Source organism: Astyanax mexicanus, chromosome 2 (assembly GCF_023375975.1).
Source record: "Astyanax mexicanus isolate ESR-SI-001 chromosome 2, AstMex3_surface, whole genome shotgun sequence".
Lineage (NCBI taxonomy): Eukaryota > Metazoa > Chordata > Actinopteri > Characiformes > Acestrorhamphidae > Astyanax > Astyanax mexicanus.
The window spans coordinates 61718646-61739607 of record NC_064409.1 but is presented as its reverse complement, the minus strand read 5'-3'; the positions used below and the strand labels follow the sequence as shown (position 1 = coordinate 61739607).

The following is a 20962-nucleotide window of genomic DNA, read 5'->3' as shown; positions in this document are numbered from 1 at the left end:
GGTGCCCACAAAGCAAGAGAAAGCAATAAAAAGATAAAGCGTTTTCAGGTAGCTGCTTCTTTAGCTCATAACATAATTAAGAAATGACAGTTAACAGGAATGGTGGAGGTCAAATTAAGGTCTGGAAGACCAAGCAAACTTTCAGAGAGAACTATTTCCAGCATTTTTTCTAAAAATATCTCGTTTGACAGCAGAGAAATGAGCAGAATCTGTAGTGGGGCTGCACTGTTCTACTGTGCACTGATACCTGCAAAAACATGATCTTTATTGAAGGTCATAGAAGAAACCTGTCCTGCTTTCTTACCACAGACTTCAACATCAAATTATTTTTAAACAAGCATTCTGTACTAAAAATAATTATCCTAAATCTCCCCCTTAAAAATCCACAGTTGACTACCTCAAGAGGCTTAAGACAAGAAAGACTCAAATTGTTTTTTTCTCTGCAGCCATTTTGTGGAACCTTTTTCACAAGGGAAGTAGTAAATTTGGGCCTGAGACCCATATTCTCAAGAGCTGGATTCAGTGACCTTTGCTGGTGGTCGGTGTTCTAAAAAGTCAATTTTAGTACTAGTGGTAATAGGCTGGAAAGGAAACCTGTTGATTCTCTGTGGAATGCTAAAATACATTAATATGTACATGGTTCATGATGGTTCAATATTGGCATGTCTGAGATTTTTAAGGCTTACTTCACAAACATACAAAGCCAAAAATGTTTCCTAAACGACCAAGCTCTTTGACTTTAAGCAACATTACTTGAGATCTGATCTGACTGGTTGAACTGTGATGCAATGTTCAGAAATCTTACTGAATCATATTTAAAACCGCATACAAATGTGGCTTAAATCTGACAAAAAAAAAAAAAAAGAATTTCATTGACTCTCGTCATTTAAGGCTCCAGAAAATCTGTCCTGTTCAAATGGATTTGAGCCGCCCGACTGAACAAATCCTTAGTCTAACTAAGATATGGTCATGTAAATATCACAGCCAACCTAACAAACGAGTGATGGAAGACAAAAAAGCTTAAACTTTTGAGGAGAAATGTCCCTTGTTATACATTTTGGTCAAAATAGACATAATGACATAAATGTTTGAAAGGAAAATAGGCAATATTTTTAAGATGCTAAAGGTGGCATTTTACAATGTAGAGTCAAACTGATGACTGCATTATAAATAGACTATTCTTTTGTGCAATGCATTGTCCCTATAGTTGCTCTGAAGTTGAAGTTATTGAGTGTGTACTGTAATGTTGGTGCATTTTCTCCTTGGTTTGATTTGTTTTTTTACACAGGAAAAAGTTTGACTGTGGTGAAAAGCATCACAATATACCATGTAAAAATGATCTCTCTGCTTATTAGTCAAAGCCGTCTGAGATGGGAACAAGAAAGTAAAAACAGGAAGAAGCTTTAAACCCAGACACTGCATGTTCTGTTGATTTGTTAATACGATAATCATATGTTGAAGAATAAAATGCCATCTGGCAACTTCTAGTTAGGGTTCAAGCACCGAAGGTGCGTAGAACCCTATTGTTTTTGCTAAGATTTTTCTTCTTCTTATTATTATTATTATTATTATTATTATTATTATTATTCTTTTTCTCCTGTAAAAACAGTTGTGCAGCCTAAACCGTAAGTCATAGAGAAATGAAACTTGGTAGGTACAGTTGTGGTCAAAAGTTTACATACACTTGTAAAAAAACATAATGTTATGGCTGTCTTGAGTTTTCAATAAGTTCTACAACTCTTATTTTTCTGTGATAGAGTGATCGGAACACATACATGTTTGTCACAAAAAACAGTCATAAAATTTGGTTCTTTCATAAATTTATTATGGGTCTGCTGAAAATGTCACCAAATCTGCTGGGTCAAAAATATACATACAGCAACAAAATTTGTCAATTTTGGTGATGTAGCGAGTTGTGTCAATCAAATTAGCTTCATGTCATGGCCTCTTCACTTCTTGTAAGTGATTCTGATTGACTACAGCTGTTGACTTCTCATGAGCCCATTTAAATAGGGCTCATTTGACCCAGTGATTAGACTCAGCTACAAAAGCTACAATGGGAAAGTCAAAGGAACTCAGTGTGGATCTGAAAAAGCAAATTATTGACTTGAACAAGTCAGGGAAGTCACTTGGAGCCATTTCAAAGCAGCTACAGGTCCCAAGAGCAACTGTGCAGACAATTATACGCAAGTATAAAGTGCATGGAACAGTTGTGTCACTGCCACGATCAGGAAGAAAACGCAAGCTATCACATGCTGCCGAGAGGAGATTGGTCAGGATGGTCAAGAGTCAACCAAGAATCACCAAGAAGCAGGTCTGCAAGGATTTGGAAGCTGATGGAACACAGGTGTCAGTCTCCACAGTCAAGCGTGTTTTACATCGCCATGGACTGAGAGGCTGCCGTGCAAGAAAGAAGCCCTTGCTCCAGAAAAGGCACCTTAAGACTCGGCTGAAGTTTGCTGCTGATCACATGGACAAAGATAAAACCTTCTGGAGGAAAGTTCTCTGGTCAGACGAGACAAAAATTGAGCTGTTTGGCCACAACACCCAGCAATATGTGTGGAGGAGAAAAGGTGAGGCCTTTAATCCCAGGAACACCATGCCTACTGTCAAGCATGGTGGTGGTAGTATTATGCTCTGGGGATGTTTTGCTGCCAGTGGAACTGGTTCTTTGCAGAAAGTAAATGGGATAATGAAGAAGGAGGATTACCTCCAAATTCTGCAGGAAAACTTAAAACCATCAGCCCGAAGGTTGGGTCTTGGGCGCAGTTGGGTGTTCCAACAAGACAATGACCCAAAACACACATCAAAAGTGGTAAAGGAATGGCTAAACCAGGCTAGAATTAAGGTTTTAGAATGGCCTTCCCAAAGTCCTGACTTAAACCCCATTGAGAACATGTGGACAATGCTAAAGAAACGGGTTCATGCAAGAAAACCATCACATTTAGCTGAACTGCACCAATTCTGTCAAGAAGAGTGGTCAAACATTCGACCTGAAGCTTGCCAGGAGCTTGTGGATGGCTACCAAAAGCGCCTAGTTGCCGTGAAAATGGCCAAGGGACATGTAACCAAATACTAATGTTGCTGTATGTATATTTTTGACCCAGCAGATTTGGTGACATTTTCAGCAGACCCATAATAAATTTATGAAAGAACCAAATTTTATGACTGTTTTTTGTGACAAACATGTATGTGTTCCGATCACTCTATCACAGAAAAATAAGAGTTGTAGAACTTATTGAAAACTCAAGACAGCCATAACATTATGTTTTTTTACAAGTGTATGTAAACTTTTGACCACAACTGTAGATGTAGGATCAGTGCATCTCGGTGGACAACAAAAATGGCACCGATTGGTCAAGTGGTGGCGCTATAAACAAGGAAATTCATTTTTCACAATTTTCTCAATAACTCAAAAACCATAAGACCTACATTCAAAATTCTTTTTTTGATGGATTCCTTGGGTCAATACCAACAACTTTCCAATTTGGACCATGCACTTCCGTCTATATAGATTTTGTGCTAATTTGCATAATATGCAAAACCTACTTTTGCAAACTAGTCCTAGGAATTTTGACCAATCCTGGCATGTTTGGTATCAAAACACTCGTGAGAGCATGCTTCAATATTCATTAAGAAAAAGTTGAAATATGTAAACAATATGGCCGCCATATGCAAATTAGTCCTTCCGGATATATGCCCCATTCACTTCAAGAGGTAAATTTGGAGCACTGTTTCTCAGCAACCGTGCAACCTAGCAAGTTGAAACTTTGCATGCAGAATCTATCATACAGCCTCTAAAGGATGTTCAAAGGGCAACTTAATCAATCAACATGGCTGAACACCATCAGCCAATCAGCATTCAGCAGACATTTTGGCAGGCTGAATGTTGCCCAATCTGGATGATATTTGGCAGTTATGTTCAGGTGGAGACACTGTAGTGACCTGCAAAGTGCTGAAACAATCCGCCCACTGGGGGGCGCTGTTCCAAAAAAACGAGTATATGTCAATCATGCTGTACTATTTTGACATCTAATTGTTTTTGCCATATTTAGTACAGTGGCTCTGACAAATTTCTCAATACAACTATGTTTAAAAAGTGCTTTGTTCATTCATAATTGCTAATTGTTTGAAAATAGCTATATTGAAACTACTCTCTGGATATTTGGCCTATCACCTCCATTTCAGTCTTGCTGCACACTGTAGAGTCTCTAGGTAAATGTTCATTAAAAACATTTGTGAAAATTTCACATACAATACTCTCCAGGCATCAAGCAATCTGTGCGTCCTTGGAATTTCTAACCTAAATTGCTGTAACTCTGCAGTATTTGCTGTAATCTCACAATGTTAAAGACCTCTGTACAATATCACTCTGATGAAGCGCCATTTAATACAGAACTAGATTAAGAATAACTTGACATTACATGTCATATCAGAACATTCACTCCTTTGTGCCTCTTCTCAACATTAATAACAGGTGAAAGACTTTTGATCATTTTAAATGTGACAGAATGTCTCCAATTGTGTTAGACCTTCTTACACATCACCATCCTATGCTCTAGTAGGCACCATTGTGCTAGTTGGTGCTTGATGAAGCGCCATTTAATTCAGAACTAGATTTATAATAACTTCGTAATTACATGTCATATCAGAACATTCACTCCTTTGTGTTAATTTAAACTTGTTTGGTCAAACATTTCAGCTTGTTCTGCAAAGGTTCAAAGGTCAATCTGAATACCACTTTGTGAACATTCTGGTTGAAGCCACCTGATCAATACCAATAACATGTAGACACCTTTTGACTAGTTCTAACTCACTTAATGAATATCCTACAAAGTTCACTAGATTTACATGTGAATTTAAGCACTGATCAGGTTGAAAGGCCTCTGCTCAACATTAATAACAGGTGAAAAACTTGATAATTTCTAAATGTGACAGGGCATCTCCAATCATATTAGACCTTCTTACACATCACCATTCAATGCTCCAGTAGGCACCATTGTGCAAGTTGGTGCTTGAACCCGATGATTGCCGCTTGCGGCTATATTAATCTTCATGTGTGTTCGCTTTTAGAAGAATCATCTTCACATCTTTAGTAGACAGCTTGCTAGAGTCAGTGCTTTCCTAACTGCCTCAGTGTTTCTATCCTCAAATCCCAGAAAACCGTTGGTCAGTGTCTGGAAGTGAGATATCATTAATTAAGATAGCCCTGCTCCTGCAATCTGCTATAGCCTGGTCCAAATGCCATGAGCACTGTAAGTCTGTGTGTTGGGCCATTGCTGGATTCTTGACCCTTTGTGATGTAAGCTTTCTAGGTTCTCATTATAAGTTATGGTAGAAATCTTCCCTGCTGTGCAGAGATCTATTTTTTGTTACCTAGTCTGCAGGCAATACTGGGGTTTTTCAGCAGTGCACAGACCTCACTTCTGATTCAGTGGTCATCCTCTGTTTTGCACTTTCAACAAACATACTTCAGCAGCTTGTGTAGGCCTGTTTTAACAAATTGAGTTCTGAGACCATCATCATCAGATCTTACTTTACTTTTCTAACCCAAAAAATTATATATAAACTAGTGCATCTCAAAAAATTTAAATGTCATGAAAAGTTACTTTATTTCAGTAATTCAGTTGAAAAAATGAAATTCATGTTATATATGGCATTTATTTTTTTGTATTGTTGATGATCATGTACACTAGTAGGTTGCTGTAGCTAGAATCACAGCTGGTGACATAAATACTTAATTGGCAATTAAGGAAAATCATGGAAGTGTTGCACTCTGTATACAGTATATCGTCGCTGTCCAATGAAAAACACTTATCTCCAAAACAGCAACTTTACAGGAGAGAGAAAAAACCTGGTAAACTCTTAATAAAAGTCAATGTAAAAAGAGTTTATTTCAAGTCATTTTGATAAGTTTCTGTTGGTCCGTTCATCAAGAAATTTTGGCACAGTGTAAGGGACAGTTTGTATGTTCAAATTCTGTAGTAAACTAACAATCGACAAAAATGGAGATAAGTGTTTTTCATAGGACAGCGACGATATGCAGGACCTATATGGGTGAGCATAATCCTGCTGAAAAATGCAAGTAAGAGGAAACACACATGGCCGCAGGATGTCCTGCACATATAAATATACTGTTAGTGTTTCTTATTTTGCTACTAGGGCCGATTGACTGTGGTATCTGAAGGCTGCCAGGATTGTCATACCAGCAGTTGGAGCAGTTTGTCGTTCCACAGCAAAGGCAGGATTGAACCGCTCTATGTGACCTCCATACTTAAAACTGATTATCGTTGTATCCCAAAGAGAACCTGGATTTGGGCAATGTAGTTTTAGTGTGCAGCAGTCCAGGTTTCTTGTTTATGACCCACTTAAACAAAGGTGATGGTGGCTGGCTGACGGATAGCCTAGATGGTGGACAATTAGTCAAAATGACCATCCTGCGTTGCTTAGTTCAGTGATGCACCTCTTAAAGTCTGTCAACTGGGCAATATTATTTGAGTGCATTGTTGTAGAGGCATATCCAGCTTTTAATATTCTCTCACCAAGAGTTTGCCTCTGAGAGCCTTTAGGTAGGGCAGTGTGGGAACCTCCTCTATGCCCTTTTGTGACATATATACCTGCCTGAGACACAATTGCTCACAGAGTCTTAGGGCGTTTTCACACCTGTAGTTCGTTTCTCTGGTCCAAATCAGTTAATGAGTTCGTCTACTTGGAGCGTTTTCTCGCTCTGTTCGGTCTGGTTTCACATTCAGCAGGATCAATGCTCGAAAATCTCCTGGACCTGACAACATTCCTGGTCGTGTGCTGAAGGACTGTGCCTGGGAACTCGCAGAGGTTTATACGGACATCTACAACACCTCTCTGAGTCAGGCGGTAGTTCCCACATGCTTCAAAGCCACCACCATCATCCCTGTCCCTAAGAAGGCATCGCCATCCTGTCTCAACGACTATCGTCCGGTTGCACTCACCCCCATCCTCATGAAGTGCTTCGAACGACTAGTCATGCACCATATCAAGTCTTCACTCCCCTCCTCCCTGGACCCCTACCAGTTTGCATATCGGTCAAATCGCTCGACCGATGATGCCATCTCCACTGTTCTCCACTCAGCCCTCACACATCTGGACAAGAAAGACACCTACGTCAGAATGCTGTTTGTTGACTTCAGTTCAGCATTCAACACAATCATCCCCCAACAGCTCATACACAAACTGGACAGTCTGGGGCTGAGCACTTCCCTGTGCAACTGGCTGTTGGACTTCCTGACTGGTAGACCACAGGCAGTGCGGGTTGGCAGCAACACATCCAGCATCACCACACTGAACACAGGGGCTCCCCAAGGATGTGTACTGAGCCCCCTCCTGTTCACTCTGCTGACCCACGACTGCACACCAGAACACACCTCCAACCCTTCGTCAAGTTTGCGGATGACACGACGGTGGTGGGTCTCATCAGCAACAACGATGAGTCACACTACAGGAGCGAGGTGAGCCGCCTGGCCTCCTGGTGCAAACACAACAATCTCTCTCTGAACACAGAGAAGACTAAGGAGATTGTTGTGGACTTCAGGAGAACTCACACACTGCACACTCCTCTGTCCATCAACGGAACTGCTGTGGAGAGGGTGAGCAGCACCAAGTTCCTGGGTGTGCACGTCACAGAGGACCTCTCCTGGAGCACCAACTCAGCATCACTGGCCAGGAAGGCAAACCAGCGTCTCTACTTTCTCCGCAAGCTGAGAAGAGCTGGAACCCCCACCCCCATCATGACCACCTTCTACAGAGGGGCCATCGAGAGCATACTGACCAGCTGTTTCACCGTGTGGTACGGGGCCTGCACATCATCCTGCCGCAGGACCCTCCAGCGCATCGTGAGAGCAGCTGAGAAGATCGTTGGCACCTCTCTCCCCTCCCTTCAGGACCTGTACAGCTCCCGCCTCACGCGGAAAGCCCTCCGTCTGGCAGGAGATCCCTCCCACCCACTACACAGCTTCTTCAGCCTGCTGCCATCAGGGAGAAGACTGCGGAGTCTCGGGTCTAGGACCAGCAGACTGCGAGACAGCCCCATCCATCAGGCTGTGAGGATGCTGAACTCTCTTCCCGCACTACCCCCCATCCCAATCCTGCCCACAGCACACACACTCTCATCATCCTGACCCCACATCCTCCCACCAACACAGTACTGAAACTCTGCACTAGAACACACACAGTACTGTAACTTTTGTAAAGGACCTGCACTACACACCCAATACCTGCACTACTGTTACGCTGCACTGTCATACACACTTTAATTCCCCAAGAACTGGGAACTTTAAGAACTTTACCAGCCTTAAGCTAGACAACATTGCACTACTGTTATACGGGTTCTATTTATATTGTCACTTGATCTTAATCACCATTAATATTGCACTATTATCTTCTGTCTCACAAATGTCTATTGTGTTTTTGTTGTATTGTACATATAGTGTCTCCCACTCATTTAGATTTATTATATATTTATTTCTTTTTATTTCTATTTATATATCTATTTCACCCCCACCACTACTGCACCTTGTTCTGTCTCATGTATGTCTGTGTCCCTGCTGCTGTATTGTACACATAGTGTCTCCCCTTTTTCTTTATTTTTCTTTATTATCCATTATCTGTACTTGCTGTAAAATTGGGAAGGAGAGTAACGTAATTTCAATTCTATGTATGTCCTGTACATATGCAGCATTGACAATAAAACTACTTGACTTGACTTGACATAGGCATAAATGTAAACGCACCAAAATGCGCATCAATAAACCAAGCGAGCAGCCTGTGTCCTCTGATTGGTCAGAGCTGTCTGACACAGGAGTATGTTAAATATAAATATACGGAAAAAGTAAATACAGCGAGAAGATTTTGTGTTCCAGCGCAAATATCTGTGCTTTACGCTGAGCGCTGAAACGCTGCACTTTCAAACACATTGTTTCTATGTGCAGCGCAGATTTATACATAATAAACAGAGTCACGTGTCAGAGTCAGAGTCCTCTAGCTGGTCTCGGTCCGGTTCTTTTGATCCGCACCTGAGTGCGATTACTGTTTTCACACCTGCTCAGTCGAACTGCACTAAAGTTACAAACGGAGCAGAGTTCGTTTTAACCGGACCAAATAGTGCTGGTGTGAAAACGCCCTTACAGAAACCCAGGGTGCATTATTTTTGGCATTGAGTTTATAACAAAGCATTAGAAACCAAGTGCAGCTGGAAGAAGGATGATGCACCAAAGGAAGCCATACTAAATGTATGAGCTCCATCTTATAGATCAACCATCTGTTCTGCAAGTCTGACCAGGCAACAGTCTACCGACTCCCTGTTTAAAGACCTAGCCTAATTACCCTCTTCTTTTCTGCTCCCCACACACACACAAACACTTAGAGCACACCATTCTCCAGCCATTAATGGCTTCTTCCAGGTGTGTGTATTGTGTGAACAGTGTTTAAGACCTCTCATCCTGTTACATATTGATCTCTGCGGCAGGGGCGTAGCAGCAAATTCTGGGCCCTGTACACCCTCTATGTTAATGGGCCCCTATCCATGCCAGTAAACAAAGGAAAGTGAGCGAAAATAAAATCAGGATTTTCATGGGCCCCTCTCCCTACTCGGGCCCTGGGTAGTCAGGTCCACTTTTCCCCCCACTACCACGCCCATGCTCTGCGGGCTTGTGGTTAGCGGGGCACCGGCGGCTGTCAATACCATCCTGCACTTACAGCACTAGATGTGTCAATGGGAAGAATGCTGATGCCATATTTAGCTGTTAACCCTGAGAGTTGAATAAAGATGTTTTTGAGTGTAAGCACATTGATGAAGTAATGGGATGGTACCATTGTGTTTACATGCACGTTCGTGCAAGGGGCTAGGCGAAGAGAAATAGTAGTATAATGGGGCTGTACAATAGGATAAAAACCTTAACAAAGTATAATGTTAAAATGGCAGTACTTGTTTGTAACATCAATTTTGTAATACTTTATCTATCTATCAGTATATCTAAATAATACTTTTTTTAAAATAATACACATAAGGCAGTTGCACTGTTGGTGGTAATTCACTGACTCATTAAACAACACTGGATGAGATGATGAAATAAGATGGTCAGTTTTAATGAGCATTCTTAATTGGCTTGTTAGTTTTTGGAAGTTTCTTGAGCTTGCAGAGGTTTGAGAGGTCAGCATATTCTAAAATAAAACTGGTCCGCAACTAATTACTATATTTCTGTTCTAATTAATCTTTTTTTTTTTGCTTTGATTAAATAAAAACTAAAACCAAAACAATTTGATACACATTTACATGTTGTAGACACAGCACTCCATGCTCATGAAGTATGTTCCGGAAGATGACCACTGGATGAGCTGAGGATGAGTTCTGTGCACTGCTGAGATCCCCAGTGTTGCCCTCAGAGTATCTGACAAAAGCAGTCTGAGTCTGAGAGGTTTTGATTCATATGATGTAGAGAATATGATAATAAATGGTTTGCTACACAATAATTTTGTTCTCTTCCAAAATACAGGGAAGTCCCAGCATTCATGTCATGATTTTAATTCAGATTAATCACAGGTGTATCAATAGTTTTTACTACTATTAACCAAAAGACATTTAAGTTATTTTAAGTGCCAGTTTGTCTATATTTTTTTTGTTTATTTACCGTATTTTACTTTTAAAATGTGGTCACAGTAAAAGTTCAGTCAGTCAAAAGGTGACACTTAATTGAGAACTGTCAGAACACCACTTTGTTTATTCCAAGTAAACAGAATGAGTAATTATTTATTCTATAAGTAAGACTGGCATGGCTTGATTGCTCTGATTGATGGGACTGTTTTTCATTCTGAATAGGCAGTCAGATTATTAACGCAATATTCACCTGCATAAACAGTTAGTGATTGAAATGAGAAAGTGAGAACAACGTTGTCAGGAGTGTGTTTGTGACTATTTGCTGCTGCTGTTGTAGTTTGTTTTGGAGGGAAGTATCACTGTAGGAAGACTTGGCAACGGAGAAACACTTCCTTCACATCAACCAGTAAAGGTAAATAGTTTGTGGATACACATTTTCAATTACTGATTTAAAAGAAAAAAAATGTTTAAGGCTATATTCACAAAATTGTGCAAAGTGAGGAAAATTTAGTAAATGTTAAATTTGGCAAACAAATTGATAATCTAACTTTAATCATTTTCAGCTCTTTTTAGAGAGACATCAACAGCTGATAGTAATTTTGTTATATACAGTAATATTTCCAAAGTGCTGACATGGCCTCAGGATTGTAACACATGCGTCTGTTGACTGTTATATCAGGGGTGGGGATCCATCGCTTTCCTCTGAGCACACTGGCGTATCAGAAAAGGCATGCGTTTGTCCTGACCCTCCTAGTGTTGGGGCGTTGCATGTGATGGTGGAGATTTAGTGAGTGGATGGGTCAGTTGGCTCAGATAAACTTGGGAGACAATAGGTTTAAAAAAAAAAAAAAAACCCTGAAATATCTAATGATTTAACTTTTAGACAATGATTGTCCTTACTTTTTTTTGGCAGAGTTTTATTCGGTATGAAACTTTGTCACCCCTAACTTATCAGTATTAAAATCAAAATGCTGATATTGTCACACCTGTGACACTCTAAATAATGAGCTTGTTTTCTCATCCTGACTAGTTTGATAACTACCTGGATGACATGGAGCCAGAAGAGGATCCTGTGAATGCTGACCCAGGTACATATTTATTGTGTTCTACTTCAATATTTTGCTTATTAAAAGTAAAAAAAGAAAAGAAAAAAGAAAAAAAAGAAGTTTGTAGAAATCTACACAAGGTACATTTATCTTCGTATTTGCATTGTTTTGTTTTAGTTTGGGTACACTTTATATCATTAGCTTCAATTTGAATAGTAAAATATTTTGATGCATATATTTTATTTTCTGAAGAAAAGTGATGCAGAGGCAGATTTATGGCCTAACCTCAGGGGCCACTACAATATTGTACGGTAGAGTGGCTGTAATCACATACACTAATCACATAGAAATTCTTCTCATGTGCGTACCTTACATTAATATGGTTTAGCGAGAGTCATGTGCGCGCTAGTTTTGTAATTAGGGTCGCCATCCACCTGATTTAAATATATTACCATTTATTACGCATATTCAGTGCATGCAAATTGCGAACAACTGCCCTGTTCTTAGAGAGCAGGCAGCTGCTTTGCTGACATGCTTTAATGTGCTCAGAGAGCAGACCTATAATGAGAGGGAACATGCGTCAGCCCTCCTATTCATCTCTGCAAGTCCTCACTTTAGTACTAATGACCTCTAATTAAAGAAAGGCTGGACCACAGAAACACTGGGCAGGAACTGTAGATTAGAGAGGAAGCTCATAGTACAGATACTCCGGTGAAGTCGGAAGAGCTGCGGTGGAGAGAGGGCAGAAAAAAGGAGAAAATGAGGGCAAGGTGATTTTTAAAGACCTGCACCAGTCTTTGTGTAGATCACAAGATGTAACGTCTGGGGTGTCAGTCAAAGGCGCTGACTAACAGAAAGGTAGTCTGAACTTCACCCTAATTTGCATGAGTAATTATGTAGCTGCTGTGGTGTGTAAAACAAGACAGACGGGTAGAGAGAGAGAGAGAGAAAAAGAGAGAGAAGGTTCTAAAGAGTGCAAAGCTCAGCCTGACACAGAGCACAGCGTAATTGCATTTACTCCAGGGTTCCAATGACAAACGAACGGCTCTCGCCTGGATGAATCTTGCTCCAGTTTGGGGTAAAGGTGCCCTGTTGATTTTTTGGCCATTTAGAAAAAGGATCTTAGCAAATACAGACTCTGACTAAAGTTTGGTACAGCAGTACATGGGTTTTGATCTTACACAATACTGATTTGATCTTTTTTTTGTCAATAACTGAAGTTTAGAATTTTTTAGTTTAGAAAGTAACACATTGAAGAATCATTCTTTTTAGATTTCTGATTCTAGATAAAAGTTAGTCTCTCTTTGAGAAGTGAGAAGGCTGTTTAGGTAAACCTTAAACCCTTATTTAAAGACCAACAAAGTAAATACCTCTCTTCATTGATAATGAAATGTAGTCACAAACAGTATTAACTTTTTTTCATACCATCATACCGTCAGACCACCTCAAAATATGACTGTGCTTTATTACTGTGGCTGGGGAGTAGCGTGAGCTGCACAATTAGCAAAGATGGTCCTGTGTGTTAATGGCCTCCATACCATCCGTACCATACCCATGTTATATTTAAACTGAAAAACATCATATACAAGGTTTAGAGAAGTCTTCAGATTGAAAACGCTGCTGCTGGACAGATAGAAATATTTTTTTGCATTTTATGTTGGTTCTGAAGCATACGTTTGCCTGTATGAGGCAGACAGGCTCAGTGCAGCTGCTGTTAATTTAAAAGACAAGAGTACTGCCAATAAAAACTTGTGTCTGAGAGAGTGAAATTAAGCGACAGGTGGTGGAGTTTCAGAAATGATAAATGTGACAGGTGTCACATGTACTGTTTGGACTTGTGATTGGTCAGCTAGGCCACCATAGTGTAGAGTAGATATGAGATATATTGACCTAAAATAATATCACAATATTTTACTGTATTTTTACCATAATATTACTCTTAACCATTTGACAAAACCTTAAAATGTATATTATTAATATTGAGAATAATGTTAATGTTGCAAATGTTTAACATTTTATATCATCTAAGAATAACAGTTTTAAGAATCTGCTAACTTTTGTATATTTTTCAGACAAAAAAAGTAACTTCCCAAGACTGTCTAAAATGTGTTAATGCATGCATTTAAACAGAAAAAATAAATAATTATAGCTTTACAGTTTTAATTTGATTTATTTTAATTGAAATTATGACTTGAAGGACAGAATTCTTCTATTTTTACAATGTGGATTTTTTTTAAACCATAATTTTACTGTGTCACTATATGACACACCCCTAAGTTTGACTGTGCTCTAGCGGTATATGCTGTAAATGTTATAACACCCAAACCTACAACAAATTTAATATAAAACACTATCTACATATATTCTATCATTATATAAACAAAGCTTTTTATATTGTTGAATATACTTTGCTGCTTTCTGAGTATATGTGGAAGCGCAATCTGAACATAATTGTGGATAAATAAGCTTTTAATTATTGCATGTTTACTCAAAACATGTTCCTTCTGAGTTCTTCTCAGCCGTTTGTGCAGTTAGCTTGTGGAGGAGATTGTAGCCAGGTTAGCTTTTAGCTTAGCTCCCACGTAGCACACGTATCCAGGGTTTGGTTTCTTCACATGACGCGCCCCTCTTTTGATGTGTGGGTGTTTGATATTTATGTAGGTAGATTTTTTTTTCATGTGGCACAGTAATGGCAGCATTTTGATTCATTCATTAGTTCTGACCTTCCTCTTATGCTTCTGTAGTGTGGTTGTTGAGGACCTTGCTTTTGATGCCGCATTCTCAATGGTGGCTGCTCAGAGTCCGCGTATGGATTTCTTGAAGGCATTTGAACATTTACATTGTATACGCATGCAGACCCCCTGTGACCCATGCACTCATACATGCACATTCAAAGATGCCTGGATCTCTCCTGGCAACTGAAATCATGACATTCACTGGGGGAGTAATTAGCTGTTTAATTAAGATCAGCATCACTTGCACACCCACTAACACACACACACACACACACACACACACACTTTTACATGTAGTCGCTGTGACTGAGCGCAAAATGTTGGAAAGGGGAGAGAAAATGTGAGTAGATGGCGCTATGTGATTGCGCTACATGGCTATTTCTCATAGTCAGTGCCTGTACTATGATTTTTAAAGACAACTTTAAAAATAATATATAATATGTTTGTTTTTGGTGGTCATTGTCAGCACCTGAGTAGTCCTGTATAATTACAGTCATCACTGGTGTAGCTATCGAGTGCATACTGTATATACTATAAATCACAGTTTAATCACAGGGATTAAGCCTAGTTTTAGAGTACTCCACATTTAGAATGGAGATTTTTCTACTGAAAGAAAAATATAGTTTATGATTAGGCTTAGGGTGTACTCACACTAGGCAGTTCTTGCCAAGCCCAGGCATGGCTAGTGTGACTAGTGTGATGTGACTTGTATGCATTGTATGCATGCACTGTGAGCGCAATCCGTGCCCGAGCACGGAACAAGATGATATAAGTGATGTGACATTCCTGTAAGCAAACATGGCAGTGCCATCAGGAAAATCACCCCCTTTCGGCAATGTACGCTGTGTCTTTATGTATTGAACCCTGACTGAGATAACCATGACTTTTGGTGTGTATTTCGAAGTAAGTTAAAGAGTATTATCTTTGCTTTTATCAAGAAGACGCACTTTAGAGAGAGGGTGCTTTTCATGGCGGGGGGTGTTGAATTCGGCACAACACAACAGCAAGCTCACTGAGCAGGGAGTAATGGCTTAAGTGTGCTCGGGCACGGATTGTTTAAACGCAGTGTGAGTGCAGGCCAGCGGGGGGAGTGGGGAGGGGGCAGAACTGTGCTTCAGCATAATTCAACCAAATATTTTCAAATATTTGTGAACACCCCTTCTAGTAAGTGCATTTAGCTACTATTAGTTGCACCCATTGCTGACACAGATGATACAGAACACACAGCTGTAGATGCTAGAGATATATTGTCAATATAATAGAATATTCTGGGGCCAGTTGTTCAAAAAATGTAATCCGGATCAAAATTATCCAGATTTGGTAATCACATTTTTTGCTATCCAGGATCAGGTGATCTGTCTTACTTTTAAGCCAGTTTTTCAAAGCAATATTGGATTGGATCAACCTGATCCAGAAACACAGTTTTCAGGATTACCTAATCCGGATTACCAGCTATGTAAAAAACAGATAGAAGAACCAACAGGGGTTGATGACTCCTTTTCTTGCAGTAACAAGATACTGCTTATTGCAAAACAATACGAGCAATTGAGCGTTCTGCAGAGACGCTTTGCATGACTTAACTATTTGCGAGTCGAACCACAGGGAGCATGCAACATAACACTTGCATGTATTGTCCTGCCCAATGTTGCTACCAATGTCCCTCTCTGTGATGTTCATGATGCAACTGAGCCTGTTGAAGAACCAGACCAAACTCTGGTGTTCTTTGCAATTGTTCGAAATTATTTTTGACAGCTTCATATCTGATAAATGTTTCTTTGACATTAATATACAGTGATGAATGACAGTGACGTAGATGAAAAAATGAATATATTATTTTTGTTTGTTATTGAAATCTTTTGGGTTTTTTTTTTAATGGGGTCAAGATTGTTTTTATTTTTACGTTACTATAGTAAAAGGCTTAATTGGTAGCCAATGTCTACTTTATTACTGTAACGGTTAAACAGGTCAAGTGCAAAATAGAAGTAAATGTATATACACTAAATTGTACAAATGTATTTTTTTTTTTTACTTTAAAACTTTGATTTTAAAATTTTACCACATTTACTTCCTGAAATCCCCCTTGAAATCCTACTCCTTGTTGGGATCAGGGTAATCCTGTTTTTTTGGATCAAAGTTATCCAAATCCTACTGAAAAGTTTTGAACAACAGAAACTGAAGGTTTGATCCATTTACAAACTAGGATTGGATTACGTGATCTGATCCGATTTCAGAATGCTTCTTTCCCTTTTGAACAACCCGTTTTCCAGATTTGATCCAATCCGATAACCAAAATCCGATCAGATTACCTTTGAACAACTGGCCCCTGGAGCAGATAAAACCATTAAACCTATTCAATTAACATAGGCAATGCCTAATGCGTGTGGTGGGCAAGATGAGTATAAAACCCCCAATATTGTGTTGTGGAACAGAGGAACTGTGTTCTCTGGAATGATGGTGCTCCATCCAGCATGTTTAGGTAGGCCTGTTACATTAACGGTTTCCTGTGGACGATATGTTGTCTCAGAAATATGTGCAATAAAAGATATTATTGTCATATTCAGACCTTATTAGTCACTAATATAATGTTAATGTAATAGCATAATAATACAGTTTGATCATTTTAAGGAACAGTGAACTTTTATTAAATAAGGATTTGTAGATATTGTGCTTAAATTAAACAAAAATGCTTAAATACCGTAATATATATATATATATATATATATATATATATATATATATATATATATATATATGGCATCAATATGGAAATCCATATTGATGCCATATATATATATATATATATATATATATATATATATATATATATATATATATATATATATATGGCATCAATATGGATCTCCTCACTAATTTATCATTTATCAGGCAGTATTAAAGTTAGCATTTTTTTTGCATATATTGTCAGAAATATAATCATTTTTTTGACATTATTCTCGTAGTTTGGGATGAGTTGGAGTGGTCATTTTTTAAACCAGACCCAACTAATGCATTAACCAATGAAATTGGTTCACAAACCTTCGAAACAGTAAAAAAAAATCTTTCTTCAATTCCCTCATTTCTAAATGGCACAATGAATGAACAACTGTCCCAATACTTTTGTCCATGTAGTGTACATGAATGTTTGTATGTCTCTGTGTGTGTGTGTCTGTGTGTGTGTATATGCAATGCCTTTCACCTGTCTCTATAATTAGCCTCAGTTCAATTAGCAGCCAGGTGAAGAGGTGATTATAGCCACACTGTGCCTTTAATAGAGATTAAACATCACCTATAAAGCCTTTCATATGTCTGTCAGCAGATGGATCTTGAGTTATAGTGTAAGTGTGAGAGAGGGTTTTTTTTTTTTTTTTTTTCGGCCTGGGCTCTGAGCTTCCATTAAACTCACTGAGACATGGCTTTTGACAGATTTAATTATCTTTTCTTCTTTGTCTGGTCTTGGAGGTCTTTATTTTTATTTTTTACAGGCAGTAGGTGATGAACAGTGTGTTGTGGATTACACTGCTGCACTGGTGTATTATCCTATTAACTAGCTAACAGTTGATGGTGTCTTATTAGAATCTTGGATATTGAATGGGGGAGGTCTAGCACTCCATTTTGTACTCTAATGCTCAGCAAGCAACATATTAGGAATACTACTGTATATTGCTACTGGGTCTCATTTTGCTCTCAAAACCTCAAAGTTCTTTGTATCCAAGTTTCATTTGGACGACATGTTGTCTCTAAAATGTATGTGATAAACAATAAATTATTGTTTTATTCAGAACTTGTTAGCTACTGATATAATAATAATTTATTTCATAATAATTGAATAGTTACATCCTTTTTAAGAATTAAATAAGAATATATATACTATAGAATTGGAATATAGAAATGCTTAAATAACCTAAATAAATATATACGATAAATAATGAAATAAAGATCAAGAGTCAAGAGTCAAGATATATATATATATATATCTTGACCCTTGATTAATGATATAAATATATTGATAATATCATGATATTTCATGGTATTTTTGCAAAAACGATACTCTTGGTGATATGACAAAACATTGAAAAAATATTTCAAGAACTTTACACTACTGCAACAAAATGAAAATTAAATTCAGTTATTGCATACAATATGATATGGCACACCCCAAACTGAGATATAAAAAAAAAAAAAAAAAAAAAGCAAAAACAATTCAAGTCAATGATCCAGAATGACATGATACTAATAATTCACTCCAAATATCTCCATATATCCAGGATTAACCCTGATGTGATAATTAGGTGTGTGATAAGGCACGATATTTCAGGGTTTATTCAAAAACGTTGGCAATATTATTGTATATGATACGATATGGTACACTGTGTGATCAAATAATGTACCTAATAAAGGAAAAAAAAAACACCTTTCACTATATTTCAGTACTTTATATTACACCTACTTTATGTTCTACATTTAAAGAACACACTTCTATTGGTGGTGCACTGTTTTTACCATGCTATGAAGATACCACATTCTGAAGGTGTTCTATTAAATTCAGGGCTGAGAAGACTGAGAGACTGAGAAGGACACTGAAAAACAGGAAGACATGGTCCATTATCATGTTAGAAGTAACCATTAGAAGAGTTAAATGAGGTCATGAAGGGATGCACACGGTCAGCAACAATAGGATGTGGCATTCAAGCACTGGTATTAACAGGCCTAAAGAGAGCCACGTAAACATCCCCACACAAAATTACAACCTCTCCCCCCAACCAGCGTGGACTGTTGACCCATGACCGGTTGGGTCCAAGGGATTTAAGCTGGTTGTGCCATATCCTGACCCTACATTCGTTGTACCTCAGAAAAATCAAAAATAGATTACTCAGAACAGGCTTGGTGTTTACAGTTTTCAAGTGTCTGACATGCTCTTCACCACAGTTCGACATATGCATACTGACATGCTTTTCTGCTCATCACAACTGGACAAAGTGGTTATCTAAGTAACTGTAGCCTTTCTGTTAGCTCAGTCCAGTCAGACTATTCTCCACTAACCTTGCTTCATGAACATGGCATTTTTATCTGCAGATGGAGGCAACAGTTACAGCATTCTGTAGAAATATGTATCATATGTATCTTACGCTGCTTCCACAGGGTTGTCTTAATTGATCTTAAATGAATGGTTATTATTGCATGAACAAGTAGAGGTCTTCCTAATAAATTGCTTGTTGACTGTATATTTGTATATTTGTATAATTGTGCAATGTAAACTACATTGTTTATGCAAAACTGCATTGTCTTTCTGTGGACAAAAAATTATTACTTTTTTCAAAAAGCTCTATAGGAGCCTGTATATGCAGTACGTTCATGCTGTCCTCTTGCTGTCAGATGTGTGTGTGCTTCCTGGAGAGGTTGAGGAGGATTTGCCAGCCTATACACCCTCTTTCTGTCACTGCACGCTGCTGGAAATCTCTTCCACTGCCACGGACCACAGGACACACAGTCCCCAGACCATTGCTACTCAGTGCCAGGTACACAGACACACACACACACACACACACACAGACACACACACACAGACAATTGCACCTCTTCCCAACATTGTTTCCCTCTAAATCGGCATGTCCCTTCACGGATGCATTACACACTCAAGGGCCTAACTCATTTCAGTAATGGACTTATATCAGACACTAAACAGTGCCGAAGTGAAATAGCAATTTGACTAAATTGATTCAAACTGCTTGGTTTAGGTGTAAACAATGTAATTTGGTTAATTGCATAAACACAGAGTGAAATTAGAGTAAAGCTTGAGCTCCGTGTCTCGAATGCGAATGGCTGTTTTACTTGTACTTGTGTACTTGTTTTTGTCTTCCCAGAATCAAACTGAAGAAGTTGTTCCTTTCGCTCTGGATGACACCTTTGATTATGACAGTGTAGTGCTCTCTCAAAAACAGCCCATTCAGAACAGCTTTCGTGGAACCTCTTGACCTGTAAATGACCACGTTTGAGAACAACAGAAGACGAACGACGTGCAAAATGGAGCAGCTCTGTATGTGCCAAATAAACAGCCCATTAAAAAGGGCTAGAGACATTATGCTATTTACAATCCATGGTAGAAAAGAACACATAGTGCTCTGTTATTTTTGAGCATCCACTGAACTGTGGTGTGTTTTTCCTCCTTTTTTTTTCTTTTTCAAAGACTGTACCCAGCAACTATTCAGCCCGTAAACAGCAGTAATGGCGGTTTGATGTTGCGCTGCTCTAATCGGTGTGTTAGCACGGGGCATTTTCACCAAAAACCCATCCGTGCATAAAGAGGCCCATAGCGCTGCAGCCAGCTTGGGTTCAAAGTCGGCGTTTCTTTTCCTGCACGCGAGTAACTGTGGCGTGCCGCCTTTTCTGTGCGTCCCACTGAGTACACTCTTGGGAGAGCAATTAAGTTCTTGTCGTTACAAGCTGCATCGCGCTGTGCTTTATTCACCGGAACAAAAAAGCTTTGAAACTTTTTTTTGTTTCCTCTTTGTAAGCATCTGAAAACCTAAATAAAAGCCTCGTATTTTTGTTTCTGA

At 38.9% G+C, this 20962-nt stretch overlaps 1 protein-coding gene across 7 annotated transcripts in view; it reads left to right on the top strand.

The window, feature by feature from the left end:
• The window catches only part of LOC125799033 (intraflagellar transport associated protein), a 27705-nt gene extending 6743 nt beyond the window's left edge, over positions 1-20962 (top strand). For 5 of the 7 annotated variants that reach the window (XM_049474654.1, XM_049474655.1, XM_049474652.1 and 2 more), the window contains exons 4-7: positions 10965-11039; positions 11658-11715; positions 19782-19924; positions 20270-20962. In XM_049474654.1, the coding sequence (XP_049330611.1) occupies positions 10965-11039; positions 11658-11715; positions 19782-19924; positions 20270-20380 (387 nt within the window). In that variant the 3' untranslated portion in view covers positions 20381-20962. The remainder of the gene's footprint in view (positions 1-10964; positions 11040-11657; positions 11716-19781; positions 19925-20269) is intronic. The other 2 variants (XM_049474657.1, XM_049474656.1) reach the window with 1 other exon arrangement.